Source organism: Balaenoptera musculus, chromosome 19 (genome assembly GCF_009873245.2).
Source record: "Balaenoptera musculus isolate JJ_BM4_2016_0621 chromosome 19, mBalMus1.pri.v3, whole genome shotgun sequence".
Lineage (NCBI taxonomy): Eukaryota > Metazoa > Chordata > Mammalia > Artiodactyla > Balaenopteridae > Balaenoptera > Balaenoptera musculus.
This window is the reverse complement of record NC_045803.1, coordinates 47,603,305-47,619,551: the sequence shown is the minus strand read 5'-3', so window position 1 is coordinate 47,619,551 and position 16,247 is coordinate 47,603,305. Positions and strand designations below refer to the sequence as shown.

Sequence of the window (16,247 nt, the reverse complement as noted above, 5' to 3'; positions counted from 1 at the left end):
CATGAGCCTCTTCTTGTCTTAGAGGTACATGTGAACGGCTCAGCCTCCTGAGCGGTCTCACAGCTCCCTTTCTGCCCGCTTTCCTCAGTGTCGAGAAGCACTAACAACCCGCCAAAAGCTGATTGCCCAGGATTATAAAGTCAGTTATTCATTGGCCAAATCCTGTAAGAGTGACTTGAAGAAATACCGGTGCAACGTGGAAAACCTTCCTCGGTCCCGGGAAGCTAGGCTCTCCTACCTTCTGATGTGTCTGGAGTCAGCTGTGCATAGAGGTAAGAGTTAATTTCTTTTTATCTTTTTCACTCCTTTTTGGTTCGTTTCCTCCTATGTGGGCTCTTTTGAGTACACTTGTACCTTGTGGCTCAGGAGCCTTTCTTTGTAAGCAGAACTCTAGGCTGAAGGCTTGGTATCCCTAAGTCTTACTGAAGCCCCTTCCTCTTAACTCAACAGCCCTAAATTTTGTTTTTCTTTACATCCCAGCTTTTTTTAAGTAAGGTATATTTCTCAAATCCAATTTAAAATTTTTAAAATGCATGTCACACAGCAATTTTAGGAGAGTCAGGGAAGCATAATGATTTAGCGTATGAGCTTTGGGTCAGAGAGACGTGACTTCAAATGATGCCTCTATCACCAAACTAACTGCCTGGGGACCATTATTTGTGTTTCTTAATCTCTCCAAACCTCATTTTTCTTATCTATAAAACAAAAATATATTACCTGTGTTGAGGAGTTCCTGTGAGGATCGAATGAGGTTTTTTGGCGTAGCACGTAACATACGCTAAGTGATGAGTACTGTTATTATTCCAACAGTGTTGATATAAAGAAATAAACAGTGAAAGAAGGAAGGATTACCTTATAAGGTCAGACTCAGGGTCTGTTCAGTCCAAAAGTCAATCCCTGATAAAGGAACTAAGAAGGATGTATAAAAGGTCAGGGTCATTCAGAAAGAACATTTCTTAACATGGACTGTAGGACGTAAAAATGAAATTCCTAGCTGTCAAATGAATGATGCTAGGACAATTGGCTAGTGATTAAAAAGTTAAGTGGAAAAAGATCAGTTGTTAAATAAAACTCAGAACTTTTTGTTGAATTTTTTTCTCATATCTGGGTAGTGAAAGACTCCTAAGCTTAAAAGCAATGAATAGCAACCAGAGACCATGCATGTTTGGTATTCATGCAAACAAAGGACATTTTGGAGGAAATTGGAGAATTTTGATTTTGGTCTGGGTGTTTGATGAAATTTTCTTGAAATGTAAAGGTGGAGATTGTTGACTACTAAAAGCATATTATAAAACAGTATGCATAACATCTAATTTTGGTATTTAAAAAATAGAGAGTTAATCTCCTTAAACTGCAAATTAACAGGAAACACAAAAAGACTCAGCAAATAAATGGCCGAAGGATATGAACAGATAATTCATAGAAGTTATACAGATTTTTAATACTAAAAAGTCTGACCATGTGAGTGTTAGTAGGATGTGAAAGCACTGGAACTACACTACTGATGGGAATTTTAAATTTCTCCTTCAGAAAATAGTTGGCCAGTTTCTTAAAAAGTTCCACATACATCTACCTTATGACCCAGCCGTGTAAATCCTAGGTTACCCAAGATATATGAAAGCATATATCCATATAAACTCTTGTGTATGAATGCTCATAACAGCTTATTTGTAATAGCCCCAAACTGGAAATAACCCAAATGTCCATCAGCAGTTTAAGGGATAAACAAATTGTAGTATAGCCACATAATGGAATAATATTACTTAGCAGTAAAAAGGAATGTACTGTTGATTTGTGACTGAATCTCAAAAAATCTGAAAGAAGTCAGACAAAAAAAAAAAAAGAGTCCATAGCATATCATTCCATTTATATGAACTTCTGAAAAATGCAAACTAGTACAATAATCTGTAGTCACAGAAAGCAGATCAGTGGTTGACTGAGCGGGCATGGGGTAAGTGGGTAGAGAGGAAAGGAAAGGAGGGATTCTAAAGGAACATGTGGAAGCTTTTGGAGTTGATGGTTATATGTTCGATATCTTGATTGTGGTGATGGTTTCATTGATGCATACATATGTCAGACTTATCCAATTGTATGTTTTAAAAGTGTACTTTATTATATGTCAGTTATACCTCAGCAAAGCTGTTTTTTTTTTTAATTTCATAAGTTTTCCCAGATGGCATTGACAGCTCAAAGAAGAGTTGGGGAGGTGTAGTGAGTATTTGAAGTGAAGATTTTTCCACAAGCTTAAAGGGTGTAAGCCAGTAGGGATTTTCCTGGCTTTCATTTTTACCCCAGTAGTTATCTTATTGATAAGACTTCTGTTGGCAAAACATATGCATTACTAGTTCAGTAGTATAAAATTCTGTATAAGGTAGAACACCGACAAGGTAAACCCTAGTCTTTGGAGTATTAAACTCATTTTATGCTGATAAAGCTTTTGCTAAATTCTCTGCTTTTCAGTCTAGATAATAGTGTGACTGGTATATTCTAGGGAAAAACTTGTACTTTTAATATGTGGTAATATCTGATCCTGTAGCTCACCATCCATAATGTTGTGACTTAAATCCTAACAGGGCGGCAAGTGAGCAGTGAGTGCCAGGGTGAGATGTTAGATTACCGCCGCATGTTGATGGAAGACTTTTCTTTGAGCCCTGAGATCATCCTGAGCTGTCGGGGGGAGATTGAACACCACTGTTCCGGATTGCATCGAAAAGGGCGAACCCTGCATTGTCTGATGAAAGTAGTTCGGGGGGAGAAAGGGAACCTTGGAATGAACTGCCAGCAAGCGGTAAGGACAGATTTTCCACTGCCATTTTTTTTTTTTTTTTTTTTTTTTTTATTTTATTTTTTTTTTTTCCACTGCCATTTTTAATGTTACATTTTATCAGCCGAGGAGCCTCTTCCTGACACTGTCCCAGCTTATTTATCTGGATCATTTGTGACATCACAGTGAACCTTAGTTATTAAGAACTAGACGCAAAATATTGTTTCTTCAGGCATATCAGAGTAAAAACGTGGAATTTGCTGCAGAGCAGAAGTCTGAGCACATACTAAATAAAAAGAGCTATACAGTAAACTTAAAGAAGTAGATAAAATGCATTGTTTACTGGAGTGTTTAAAGAAGAGGTATCTGGCTAGATTGTATTTACTAAGGCAAACCAGGTTCTGGTAAATCAGAAAAGGTCTTCCAGCAAAAGAGAATGTGCCTCTCGCACCACGTTTGATTGAGTTGAGGCTGAAAGAGAGCTGAAATGAATTGAAACTTTCTAAGATCCTCTTCGTACTACTGATATGCAGCATGGCATGAATTCCTGGCCTGAAGGATCAAGAAAGCATGTCGTTTTCAAAATCCCACCATCTTTTCTTGTTCGACAAGGGCAGCTGTGCATGGGAGGGTCTGTCTTTCTCTACCGCCAAACTCTACAGTCAGTTCTGTAAAGATAGTTGGAAAAAATTAGCGTGCTTTGCTTGAGAAGATAAAGTTGTTCTTGATCCAAGGTTCATAAACAGTTGAGTAACTATAGATCAGGTACATAATATAATTTAACAAAATATTATAATAGATAGAGTGCATCTGTTTCATTACCATTATCCATGTTTATTGCTTTTTACCGAATAAGAGTCTTTGAGCAATTTACAATACGAAATGTAACAGTGGCATCCTGTACAATGAATTCTGTGGTTTCCTATACATTCCTTTAGGAAGCACAGAAGATAGAGTGTAGCCTTATACTCTGAATTAGAAGGTTGAGGTTCTCTCCTAAGTGAAACTTTAGAAAACTGCAATTCATTAGTCTCTTGTTTTTGTTGTTGGCATTCTTTACTAAAAACTGAATATTTTAATTGAATTTGATTTTCCTGCTAATCAGGTAAAATCAGAATTTTACAGTCTGAAACACAAAATTTCCATAGAATTTTGACGTAGAGTAAAATTTCATCTTAGCTTCTATTACTCACCCTGACCCAGAGTGGACAGTAACGTACACATCCCATAGTGGGAAAAATAGACAAATGTCACCTCTTCTCCAGAACGCCAAGCCTAGCTAGAAGGAAGACTTATGGTTGTAGTTCCTCAGGAGCAGTCTTTGCTGGTGATTGTCCTGGGAAACGTCTGTGACAATGTGTGTGCCTGGGCCCCAGACCAAGAACACATCAAGACATTTCATCCTTAATGCAGCATGCAAAGGGGAGGGTGGTGGTCAGGAATAAACTTATATTTTTACTGAGGCTACACTTTGTACTAAGGTGTACAGAAAAAAGAAATTAGTTTGATTTTATTTGGAAGCATCTGGTTTACCTCCAGGGCTTTTTGAAATTTAGCTTGTTGAGAGAGAAATAAATAGCACCCACTTCATGCTTTGTGCCCAAAAGAAAAGTGCTTCCAAACCTAGAGGTTAGCCTCAAAAGGTAAAATACGTGGTTTTGTCCACATTAAGTTTAGCTAAGTGGGCAATAAACACTTCATTTTGTTTTTCACGGACCTGTGGTCTTTAGCCTTTGCTCACAAAAATTGAAGATAGGTGATCCAAAGGGAGAAAGTTTTCCTTAGTCTTCTACTTCATTATCCATCCTCAGTCAAATGGAGGAATGTTTTGTAATAATTTGCTTTTCAAAGTTTCTTTCCTTGATACAGTAGACTTCCATATTGGTCTGTGGTTGACCATTAATTTTCCCTTGTTCTCTGCCTGGTGGTGCTTTGATTTAGTGATCTCTCAACAAATAGTAAAGCGAATAAATAGTGAAGCATAAGAATAATTATTATCTTAATGAGTATATACTCTTCCAAATACACTGTGATCATGAACTTAAATTCTTTTCAGTTATGGCTGAACAAATCTGGGCCCAGTCTCTCCTAGGCTAAGGAGACTGCCATCTATTCTCTAGACTAATTTTTTGGAAGCATTTTCTCACGTTTTCCTAAGCAATCGGGGCAGGAATAGATGTATAATCATGTAATAGTTCACATACTTAGTGTTTATTTCCCACACTGCTGTCACTGGATTCCAGAGTAGCAGTGATCCCTTGAGCCTTTAACCTCCTAGAATCTGTAGGGCATTCATTGTCTTCTTTTAGAACCTGCAGTCTGGTACATGCATGGAGAATTCTCAAAGTTTGCCTGTCAGTCATGGATATTTAACTGATAAGTTCTTAGAGAAACTTCCGGACTCCCATGATGCTTATAAGGTCCCTCAGAAAAAGAAGTAAATATTTTGGTCTTTGTCAGCAATTAAAATTGGTAGTCATTTGACAGTAGTAGTAATCTTCCTACTAACTAACCACTGCATTTTGAAGCTTCTCCAAATTGCACCAAGAATTGGTATAAATAAGTTCCATCCCAGAATATCAGATATCTTTCATACTTCTCTTATCTTGATTGTTGACTTCTTTTAGGAGAGACAGAATTGGGATTTTCTTTTGATCTTTGTTCTCTGATCAAGTATGTGATGGGGTCAGTGCTTTCATATGAGCCTCTATAGGATTGTAGGTCAAATGTATGAGGATCAGAGAAGGCTCCTACAGAGGCTAAATCAATGACACAAAAAGGGCTCCAATTCTTTAACTTGGAACAAAAGGAACCCCAACCAGAAGGACCATAGTTTTCAAATTTGCTTTGTGTTATTTAAGATTCCCACCCCAAACACCATCTGCTACCCATCTGTAGTAATAATGATCTTTTACATCTGTAAAATGCTTTGCAGCTTACACAACCTTCTATATATTATTCTTCCTTATAATTCTTTGCAGTTAAAGAAACTGGAACTTAGAGGTTAATCAACTTGCCTTTGTTCTCAAAGCTAGTATCTGGCAGAGACAGAACTATTAATAGAACTCAGGTTTTCTCATTCTTAATTTAGAGCTTTTTCATCTGTGCCCCGACTGCTTTCTCCTCAGACAGGAAAAAAGAATCTGAGGCACATCTTCTTATGCTTTCACTTTATTCTATGACAGAGTGTGGGGCAAGCAAAAGTAAATGTTAAAGAATATATCCTCATTTTCAACTGCATAATGACAAGTATTTTTCTGTATTACTTGTAATGAACAAGCTCTGGTTTATCTCTTGGTTATATAAAAAATAGTTGAGGAAATTATAAGTAATATTATATTCTTGGTTTTTGTAATTGGTATTTCTTGCAACTGAAGTCTCACATCTCTTTTTAATAAAGCAGAGTATACTTGTTTTATGCCATTGTCTTTGCAGCAAAATTCAAATTCTAGATTTTTAAGACCAGATTAGATCTCTAACTGGAAATGTCTTCTGTTTACTCTTCTCCACTCAACTCTGGCTTGGCACTGAGTGTCAGATTTAGTAATTCGATTAACAGATGTGAGGAAAGAGGCAGCTTTTATATTGTAAGGTCCTCTTGTTTTGCACACATCCAGGGATGGTTCAGACAGGTAGGCAAGCTATACCTACAACGAGTTAAACAGAAAAACTTGCAAAGTAGAGGAACTAGTTGGAAAGTATTTGACAAGAGCTGTTGAGCTTGGCCAGTGACAATTGTAGTACCTTGTTAAGAGTACATTGTGATATACCAGACTGAGAACTGATTGAAGACATGACATTGTTCATCCTAGATGTATAAGTGACTTTCTTTCTTCCTTCTTAATTTTTTTTAATCCAGCTTCAAACACTGATTCAGGAGACTGACCCTGGTGCAGATTACCGCATTGATAGAGCTTTGAATGAAGCTTGTGAATCTGTAATACAGACAGCCTGCAAACACATAAGATCCGGAGACCCGATGTAGGTTATCTTAATTGTGGTATTGTATTGTATTTGGCAGTGCAGCATGGGGAATATATCCCCAAATGACTTGCCGACGGTTTAACAACTTAACTGAAATTTTGTTAAGCAGGAACACATACCAGCTTTTGTTAAAACTAGTATTGGGATTGAGACTTGGGCTCTGCCTCATCCATGATGTAGAGAACCTAGACCTAGCATTGTGATGATGTTTGTTGACGGTGACTGAGCATATACAGTCCTAGACATTAGGTCACTGAATAATCCTACTTAATGGTCAAATAAAAATCAGGGAGAAAAACTCTCAGGATAAAATGAAACATGCTTTGGCTCTGTACTTTTCATCCTATTTGTATATTGTCTCATATACATTGGCAACTTGATAATTATTAGAGGGTAATTAATTATAATTGAAATAAAACACAAAATGTGGTGGTTGGAGGGGGTAATCATGGACAAAGTGAACTCTGAAGTTATATCTAAGATCTAGGAAAGCTGTAAAATGCTATAATAAAGCATTTGAGTCTCATGTATTGGTTTTATTCCATATGATGTGTAAACAGCTCTTAAAATCAGGTTGCAAGTAAGAACAGGTTTTCCATTCTGCAAAAATCTTTATAGCCTGCAGCCGGCAGTACCCAACTGTGTGAAACAAATGCAGTCTGTGTTTCTCATCATTCTGCTGTGCATATACTCCAGCTGTTCATGCTGTGGTAGGAGGTTAAAAAAAAGGTCTTCTTCCTTGAAGCTCTTTGTATGGTTGGTGGAGGTAGACAAACACTCTTAAGACTGATTAAGACTATTTACCAATATGAAGATAACTGTGTCAACTATTAAGGGGGCAGGGGAGAGGGAGGAAGGAGGGAATCTGCTACAGATTAAATAGATTTGAGATACTGTTAATTAAATGCAGGTTATGGACCTTTTCTGGGTCCTGATTTGAACAAACATGTAAAAAGGCATGAGATAATTGGAAAAATTTGAAAGCTGACAGGATATTTCATGATATTAAGGATTTTCAGATTAATTTCTTTAGTGGATAATGGTATTATGTTTTCATATTATAGAGAAACATGCTGAAGTATAATATTTACAAATGAAATGATAGGGTATCTGGGATTTATTTCAAAATATTAGCAAGGGGGGTATAGGGTTAAAACAAACTTGGCCATAGGTTGATAAAGCTATGGGAAGGGAAGATGGATATTATATGATTCTCTGCTTTTGTATGGTTGGAAGTTTCTCATAATAAACAGTTAAATATAAAGCAGCTGCACACAGCTCTTGTGTAAGCTGAGTCCTAAGTGCTAAGTGGCTCTGAAGTTGATAGAAGGCATGAGCACTGTTAGGTTGAGTTAATTTGAGTGATTCTCAGGAAACTAAGTCCCTGATTGCCCTAGGAAAATAGCTAAATGGCTTTTTCTACAGACCAAGCAATACTGGTGTGAGAGTTCTGAATCCATTGTCAGAACTTTCTCTAGTTACAATTTCACCCCTGTTTTATGCCCAGGATCCTCTCGTGCCTGATGGAACATTTATACACAGAAAAAATGGTGGAAGATTGTGAACACCGTCTCTTAGAGCTGCAATATTTCATCTCCCGTGATTGGAAGTGAGTATTTTGTTTTGTTTGGTTTGGGGGTTTTTTTGGCCACGCAGCGTGTGAGATCCTAGTTCCCTGACCAGGGATCGAACCTGTGCCCCCTGCATTGGAAGTACAGAGTCTTAAGCACTGGAAGTGAGTATTTTGAAGCCATAGTAAGGTAAGCCTCAGCCTGTTCTCCTGTGTAGTCACTATCCCTTGTATTTTTAAAAAATAATCAGTAGTAATTTGTTTTTGTTAAGTTGTGGGATAGCTGACACTCTAATCTCCAGAAAAACCTCTTTCTTGCTTTCAGAACAGTATCTAAAAGCAGAGACAGGCCCTGCAGGTCTATTCCCAAGTGTCCCCATTAACTACTACATTGAAAGCATCAAGTGTTTCTGATACCACAAACGTCTATCTAGAAAGAACTTGGGCAGCTGTGGGGCAGCAGAAGCATCTTCAGATATGTCTCTTATAGTGATTTTTATTTTTATTGATTTGTCCTGGGTATGGGAGTTTGCTTTATTTCTTTTACTATTCAAAGTTATTGAATTTATTCTGTCTTAAGAAGCTCTTCTCAGTAAATGACAACTTGATTCTCTTCTCATCCTGTTAGCCAGGAAAAAGTGGGGAGGTAGATGAAATAGAAGTATATCTCTTATGGTCAGAATAACTGTTTATTGGCTGCAATCCCTCCCTCTTTCCATGTCTTATTTTCTCTTCCCACCTCCAGACCAGGCTGTTCCTCCTGCCTCCCAAGTTCAGCTGCTTCCTGATTGTTTTAAGCCACTGTACTTTGGTCATTAATTATTTTTCTGGTGATTAATATATGTTTTACCCCCATACTTTACTGGAAAGAGATTACTTGAAGACTCAGTGTGTCTATTTCTGTTTCCTCAAGTTAACTCTTGAAAGGACTTCAGAAACTTGGGTGGGAATTTCCCTGTGCTTACTCTGGCTATCTAAACCGAAATAACAGAGTGTTTACTGAGTTTATTACCTTGAGAAATTATGTTTTTCCTCTTCTGTAATTCCTTCATCCATGATCAAAAGATGCTTCGCAATCTTTAAAGCTCCTTAAATATTAGCCTTCTTCCTCCCATTAAGCAGCCCTCCCCCAAAGTTGATAATATAATGCAGACAGAATGAAGCATCCATTGGTCTGATCTGGAGAGGCAGGAGGCTCATCACCTAATCCGCTGTCTCCAGAGTCAAAGTTAAATGTCAGGTTTTTTTAGTTGATAAGCATGTTCAGGTAAACTAAAAATATAACTGCCTTACCTTGCATGGGAAGAAGAAGTGGAACAGTTTTACTAGAAAAGAACTTGAGGAGGAGACTGTTTATCTTGTCCTTTCCTGATCTTAATGAACCTAGTGTATCAGGTGAGATTGACTTTTACTCACAGAAGAAGTACTGAGTAAAAGTTGTGAATTGCCTGGTGATTGCTACAACCCTTGTCTCATTTCAGCTAGGGCACGTTAATGCTGAGTCTGTTATTGTAATGCTGTGTGCCTTACATTGTGAAGATACCATCTTTGATGCAGAATTTAAATCTTCTATATTAAGGATTAACAAACTTCTACAGATTGACCACTGTGTGTTCATGAAGAACAAAATTCAGGAATGTACTTGTGCTTACCTGCTGTCTCCACTACCCTAGAAGTGATTGTCAACGAGTACACAAACAAGCACCTTGCAGAAACCCTTAGCGTGTCTTGGGAGGAAAGGTATAGTAAGAGTGGTTATCTCTTAACTCTTAACCTTATAGGCTGGACCCTGTCTTATACCGCAAATGCCAGGGAGATGCATCTCGTCTTTGCCACACCCACGGTTGGAATGAAACCAGTGAACTTATGCCTCCTGGAGCTGTGTTCTCTTGCTTATACCGACATGCCTACCGCACTGAGGAACAGGGCAGGAGGGTATGCACTCAATGTTGACTTCATTTCTTCCTGTCATCATTTAATTCGTTTGCTGTGAATTGTTGTGATTCCTATCATCCTAGGAAAACTTTGTTAGTATATCTGGCAGGGAGGGGTTGCTGCACTACTAGAAGCTTCTTCATTCAGTGAGTGTACATAGAATTGTTCTACCAGCTTCTTTCCATCTGATTTTATGTGTTTAACAAAATGAGGGGACATTTCCAGTTTTTCTTAAAATTACCAAAATCTAAATCACAAGTAGACAAATGCCGCTACCCTAACTGTATTTAGCGTTAAAGATCCGTTAGAAGCTCTTAGCCAAGGTGTAAACGCTTCTTAGGCTTCTGCCCTTGGCAGCAGAGCCCATAATGCGTGTATTGCTGAGGCCCCTCAGACAGCACACTCTTTGGAGCTACACCCTCCACGCCCCACTCTCTTGGTATTTGTCTGCCCTGAGTACTGCCTCTTGTTGGGATATTTGTGTCTGCTTGGCTCTCAGGTAACATTTGTTGCCTTCTGGTCCCATACTGGCATGCTGCTTGCTCTCCAGGGTGGCCTTTTTAAGCCTTCTGAGATACTCTATTGCATTTCAGCCCTGCATTTGTTACAGAAAATATAGATGGTATTATTTCACAGGCGTGTTTGCAAATACCCCTTCTGAGCTTAATGCAAAAGTCTGACTGTTTAGGATTCAGAATGAGGAGACTCAGACAGAAAGAAATGTCATACTTTAGTTACTGCAGTATTAACCCAGTTTTTATATTGCTATGTAAGAAAATATGGAAATTTGTTGTTACTTTTTTCTTCGTATAATGAGCCTGTCATTAATCACAGGAGCTCCTAAATCCTAGCATCGTGGTAGTCACTATAGTAGGAGGTTCCTTGTCTTTGTAAATAAAGAAAGAGTTGGAATCTGGTATGCTGTCCTTTTAAAAAATAGGCTTCTTTTAAAAATCGAGGTTAAAGTCACATAACATAAAGTTAATCATTTTAGAAGGAAAAACTCAGTGGCATTTAGTACATTCACAAAGTTGTGCAACCACCACCTCTATCTATTTCCAAAATATTTCCATGTCTCCGAAAGGAAACTCCTATGCCGATTAAGCAGTTACTCTCTATCCCCACCATACCTCCCTCCAGATGTGTTGGCTCTTTTAGGAGGAGAGACTGACTGTACCTGTCAATGACAGCTTTCTCACAACTCTCCCCAAAATATTAGTTTTCCTCTGTTTGACCCTCTGCTAATTCTCATTAACTTACCTAGAAGAGTCTGGTTCTGAACTGAAGTAACTCTCACCTGCTTGTTCCGAGTTTAGGTAAATTTGAACTCAGTTCTCCTCACCCAAGTGTTTATTCTTTCTTGAATCAGACCCAGCATTCCACTCTACATTCATAGAGTAGTGGCAAATTAATTTTCATAAACAAAAAACTCTCTACCTCATCTGAACAAATCCAGTTCATTTTTTAATTGAAGTATAGTTGATTTACAATATTATATTAGTTTCAGGTGTACAGCATAGTGATTCAGTCCTAATTCACCTTTATCAGGATACTCTGAGAAAAGAATATTGTTTCATACAGTGTATTAGAAAATGCTGAATGTATTTATAATCGCATTCCTAGAGATAAAGGTGTTTAGAAGCGTCCTAGAACATTTAATTTTTATTCTGGAAGAGATTCGAGGTATAAAGTTCGGTTCAAATAACTGTAAAGTTATTTGTTAGTTTCCTGACAATGGATTTGTTCTATCTAGTGTCTTTTGGTTTTGGTTTTGGTACCTTTGAAGTATTTTGCTTATTATTTCTCATGTAGCTCTCACGGGAATGCCGAGCTGAAGTCCAGAGGATCCTACACCAGCGTGCCATGGACGTTAAGCTGGATCCTGCCCTTCAGGATAAGTGCCTGATTGATCTGGGGAAATGGTGCAGTGAAAAAACAGAGACTGGACAGGTAGGTGACAAAGCTACCTATTTATGGTGTAGTAATAATAATAATGTTCATGATTAACATTTTATATAGACTACAAACACTGTAAAATCCATCTCCATCAACTTCACAGGTGTGTGATTTGCTATATTATTCAGTGTTCTTCGTATAAGAAATCCTGAGGAAAATGTTCTCTTTGGTCTCTATAATTGTACTTTTCCTAAGCAGTTAGTTTGTTTTAAAGTTATGGTTATTATGTTTTGTAATTGATTGTTTTCCCTCTTTGTGCTGCCTCTTAAAAAGCCTCAAGCCAAAGATATGGCCTGCCTCTAGCAGGTGTATTAGATTTTGTGGTAGGCATTTTGTGTACTAACTTACTACCGGCTTCATTCCACTTTCCTTAACATATTTTCTTTTTCTTTTCTCTTTTTTACTCATTTTTAATTGATTTTATCTTGCTTTTTTTTTTTTCTTTTCTCATTTTTGTAAGCTACATTAGGTCCTTTTGAGGGAAGGCAGAGTATAAATATATACAGCGATATGGGAATACTGATATGCATGAATAGTATGCTTGCCCTACGACAGTCCTAGAAGAGATGTAGGAATGGAATTATTTTTTCCATTTAGTAATTGATACAATTGAGGCTCAGAGAAATGAAGGGTATTGACTTACTTACCTAGAGCTCAGGTCTAATCCTAGCCAGGCATTTGTTCCGTTTTATTATAACCTCTCTGTACAGGAAAGTGTAGAGAAGGAGCAGCCCCAAGAATTAATGTGTATGCTATAATGGTTTCTTAGGATTTTGTGCCTAGTTTAAAAAAAAAAAGAAGATATGTTGTTGCATTCTAGCAAATTAGGTGGGAAGGTAGCTTGTCTTTTAGATCAAGGCAGAGGAACCATGCAGTGAGGAATAGCTACTTATTTAAAGCCCCATTAATACTAGAAGGAGGCATGAACGGTTCCACTTGTACCACTCCAAAACACCCTCTGGGATTAAACTAATGAAAGTCACATGTGCAGGAATTGGATATTTTTTAAAAGCAATATGATGCCTACTCAGATCTGTTGGGCCTGGGAATATCATTTTCAGCAGTCTGTTTCCTGGGCCTACTACAGTTCTGTCGACTTTATTGTTAGGAAATGCCATATAGTTTAGCTTTCTGTTGCCTCTGTCTAATGAAACAAGGGATATGGTCATATGGAATCCCATGAAACAGTTTCCTTTCATACCCCCTGTAAAGTAACAGTGAGAAGGCTGCACTACATTACAGCTCATCACTGTGAAGCTAAACTTAGGAAAGGAGTCCATGAGTGGAATTTTTCCCTTAGCCATTTATCTCCTCCAAAAGTTGTATGCATTTTCCTTTAGGGTCCCCCCCTCCACACTCCCTTTCTGGGTCTTGTATAATTCCCACAATCCTTCTCCTCGCTTCCCATTCTAATTCTGAAACAGAGATTCTTGCAGAATAGTAAGTTAAACTTGATCCTTTAACAGAGCCCTTTGCTGAGAAATAGCTGTTCATGTTCTTTGGGAAAGTAAGCTAATATAAAACTTAAAACCTCTAAGTCTCTAAAAGGAATAGCAATAGACTGATGTTACAAGGTAACTCCAGCTCAGTTTCCAAAGCCCAGGTGAGATAGCTTTTAGATACTCAAACCCTAGTGTGCTTGCTTGTTTTGCAGTTACCCTCAGAGGATCCTTTTATGTGGGTTAGGGTTAGAATTCCAGATTTGATTTGCAGGAGCTATCAGCTCTCTACTGTGTTTCAGACCCTGAAACTGGGTCCCAACCTACTTGCCCACGAAGAGTCGTAGAATATGCCATATCTTTCACTGTGAATACTTTGTCCAATGATCATTATCAAAATGCAGGTTAGTAGGGTGTTGACAGAATGGAGTAAAGGCCTGATAAGATTTTTAGACTCTGAGGACACCTGAACATTGATTCTTGTTGCACTTATCAGTTTGGCCTTCTGGAGGATTTGCATGGCTGTTGTACCCCCTTGACCCTCTTAACCACCCTGATACATCAAATAATTATCTTTTCAAAAATCCCAGTTTGGGGACTCAAATAAAGCTCTAGCATTCTGTTCAGTGAAGTTGTTTAAAAGAAAAGAAAAGGAAGACCACTGAAAAGGAAGTGGACACTGGTATCTCATCTACCCTTGATTATTTATATAATTGACAAATGCTAAGAGAGTGCCTTTTTATTTGCAGGAGCTTGAATGCCTCCAGGATCATCTTGATGACTTGGCTGTAGAGTGCAGAGACATAGTCGGCAACCTCACCGAGTTAGAATCCGAGGTAAGCAGTTTGCAGCTCATGGAAGGAGAGTGCCCTGTCAGCAGCCTTTCTTTTCTTCTTCGTTCTTTTGTTTCGAGACTCTTGAGAGTTCAGATTCCCTGTAGAACAAAAGAAACCTTGTCAGATTCTCTGTTTGCTTTTTAAAGAAGAATATCGTGATGCTTCTTGAACCCCTTTCCTCATTTCTGTAGCTAAACACTGCATTTAGCCCTTCGGTTTTCTTCATAAATTAGAATTATCACAGTGACGAGACCAATCTTTTTTCCCCCTTTAAGAAAAGATAACAGCTATACTTCAAATCCCTTAATCACATTCAAGAATAGTCCAAGCATTCCTATTCTGTCATCCTTAGCTCTTTCAATTAGGTCATTTGGTAATGTTTTTTTGTTTTGTTTTTTAAACTAATTTATTTATTTATTTATTTTTGGCTGCATTGGGTCTTCTTTGCTGCACGTGGGCTTTCTCTAGTTGAGGCGAGCAGGGGCTACTCTTGGTTGTGGTGCGCAGGCTTCACATTGTGGTGGCTTCTCTTGTTGTGGAGCACGGGCTCTAGGCGTGCAGGCTCAGTAGTTGCAGCTCGCGGTCTCTGGAGCACAGGCTCAGTAGTTGTGGCTCACGGGCTTAGTTGCTCCGCGGCATGTGGGATCTTCCCTGACCATGGATTGAACCCGTGTTCCCTCCCATTGGCAGGCAGATTCTTAACCACCGTGCCACCAGGGAAGTCCCCATTTGGTAATGTTTGTGTGTCCACTGAAATAAAATAAAAGCCTGGGATTTGCAGTTAAACATGGAAGATTGAATATTATTCCATGTTTATCCCTGTTCCATCCTAAAACTCACTAAAGTACAAAAAATGAGATTAAAAAGAAACCTCATAAGCATAAGCATACTATTCGAAATACAGAGAGTATTGGGGGGGGCAGTTAAAATGTGAGAATTGTCTTGTAGGGCCAGAAATCAGGGAAACAGGGAATAGCTATTTTTTTTATAAGCCTTTTAGAGCTATTTAAGTTGTCAAAATTGGCAATACATAAAATTACATTTCTTAGGGTCTCTTTTTTCTTTCTATTTTTAAAAAATGCATTGCCTTCTTTTATCTTGTGTCACCTCGTGTCTCATTCTCATTGTCCTTGAGGGCTGATGAGGATGTTCTGGGGTGTGTAACTCTTTAAAGGAAGATGTTGTTTCAGCAGCTGATGCTGCACAGCAGTTACTCTGCTTGAAGGCAGTTGGCGTGTGTTCCCGAGAGGTAGTAGTTTGTCGTCTGGTTCGAGGACAGGATGATAGATGTCAGTTACTCCTGTTTTCATTTTGAACTGCTTAGCTTTGGGGAAAAATTCCAAAGGCTTTACATACTCTAATATTATTTTTATGTTTATTTTTTTATTTTATTTTATTTATTTTTTATTGGGGTAGAGTTGTTTATACTCTAATATTATTATTATTATTATTATTTTTAGACGGAGAAGGGAGGGAGACTGTGGGTTAAGTCCTCTTATAGACTTTTTTTTTTAAATTATTTATTTATTTATGGCTGTGTTGGGTCTTCGTTTCTGTGCGCGGGCCTCTCATTATTGCGGCCTCTCTTGTTGCGGAGCACAGGCTCCAGACGCACAGGCTCAGTAATTATGGCTCACGGGCCTAGTTGCTCCACGGCATGTGGGATCTTCCCAGACCAGGGCTCGAACCCGTGTCCCCTGCATTGGCAGGCAGATTCTCAACCACTGTGCCACCAGGGAAGCCCCCTCTAATATTATTTTTAA

At 38.3% G+C, this 16,247-nt stretch overlaps 1 protein-coding gene across 2 annotated transcripts in view; it reads left to right on the top strand.

Moving 5' to 3' along the window:
• Positions 1 to 16,247, top strand: part of GLG1 (golgi glycoprotein 1) — a 157,090-nt gene that overhangs the window by 116,594 nt on the left and 24,249 nt on the right. For both annotated transcript variants that reach the window (XM_036833989.1, XM_036833988.1), the window contains exons 7-13: positions 89 to 272; positions 2,574 to 2,788; positions 6,624 to 6,745; positions 8,256 to 8,357; positions 10,100 to 10,253; positions 12,066 to 12,203; positions 14,398 to 14,484. In XM_036833989.1, coding sequence (XP_036689884.1) covers positions 89 to 272; positions 2,574 to 2,788; positions 6,624 to 6,745; positions 8,256 to 8,357; positions 10,100 to 10,253; positions 12,066 to 12,203; positions 14,398 to 14,484 — 1,002 coding nt within the window. The remainder of the gene's footprint in view (positions 1 to 88; positions 273 to 2,573; positions 2,789 to 6,623; positions 6,746 to 8,255; positions 8,358 to 10,099; positions 10,254 to 12,065; positions 12,204 to 14,397; positions 14,485 to 16,247) is intronic.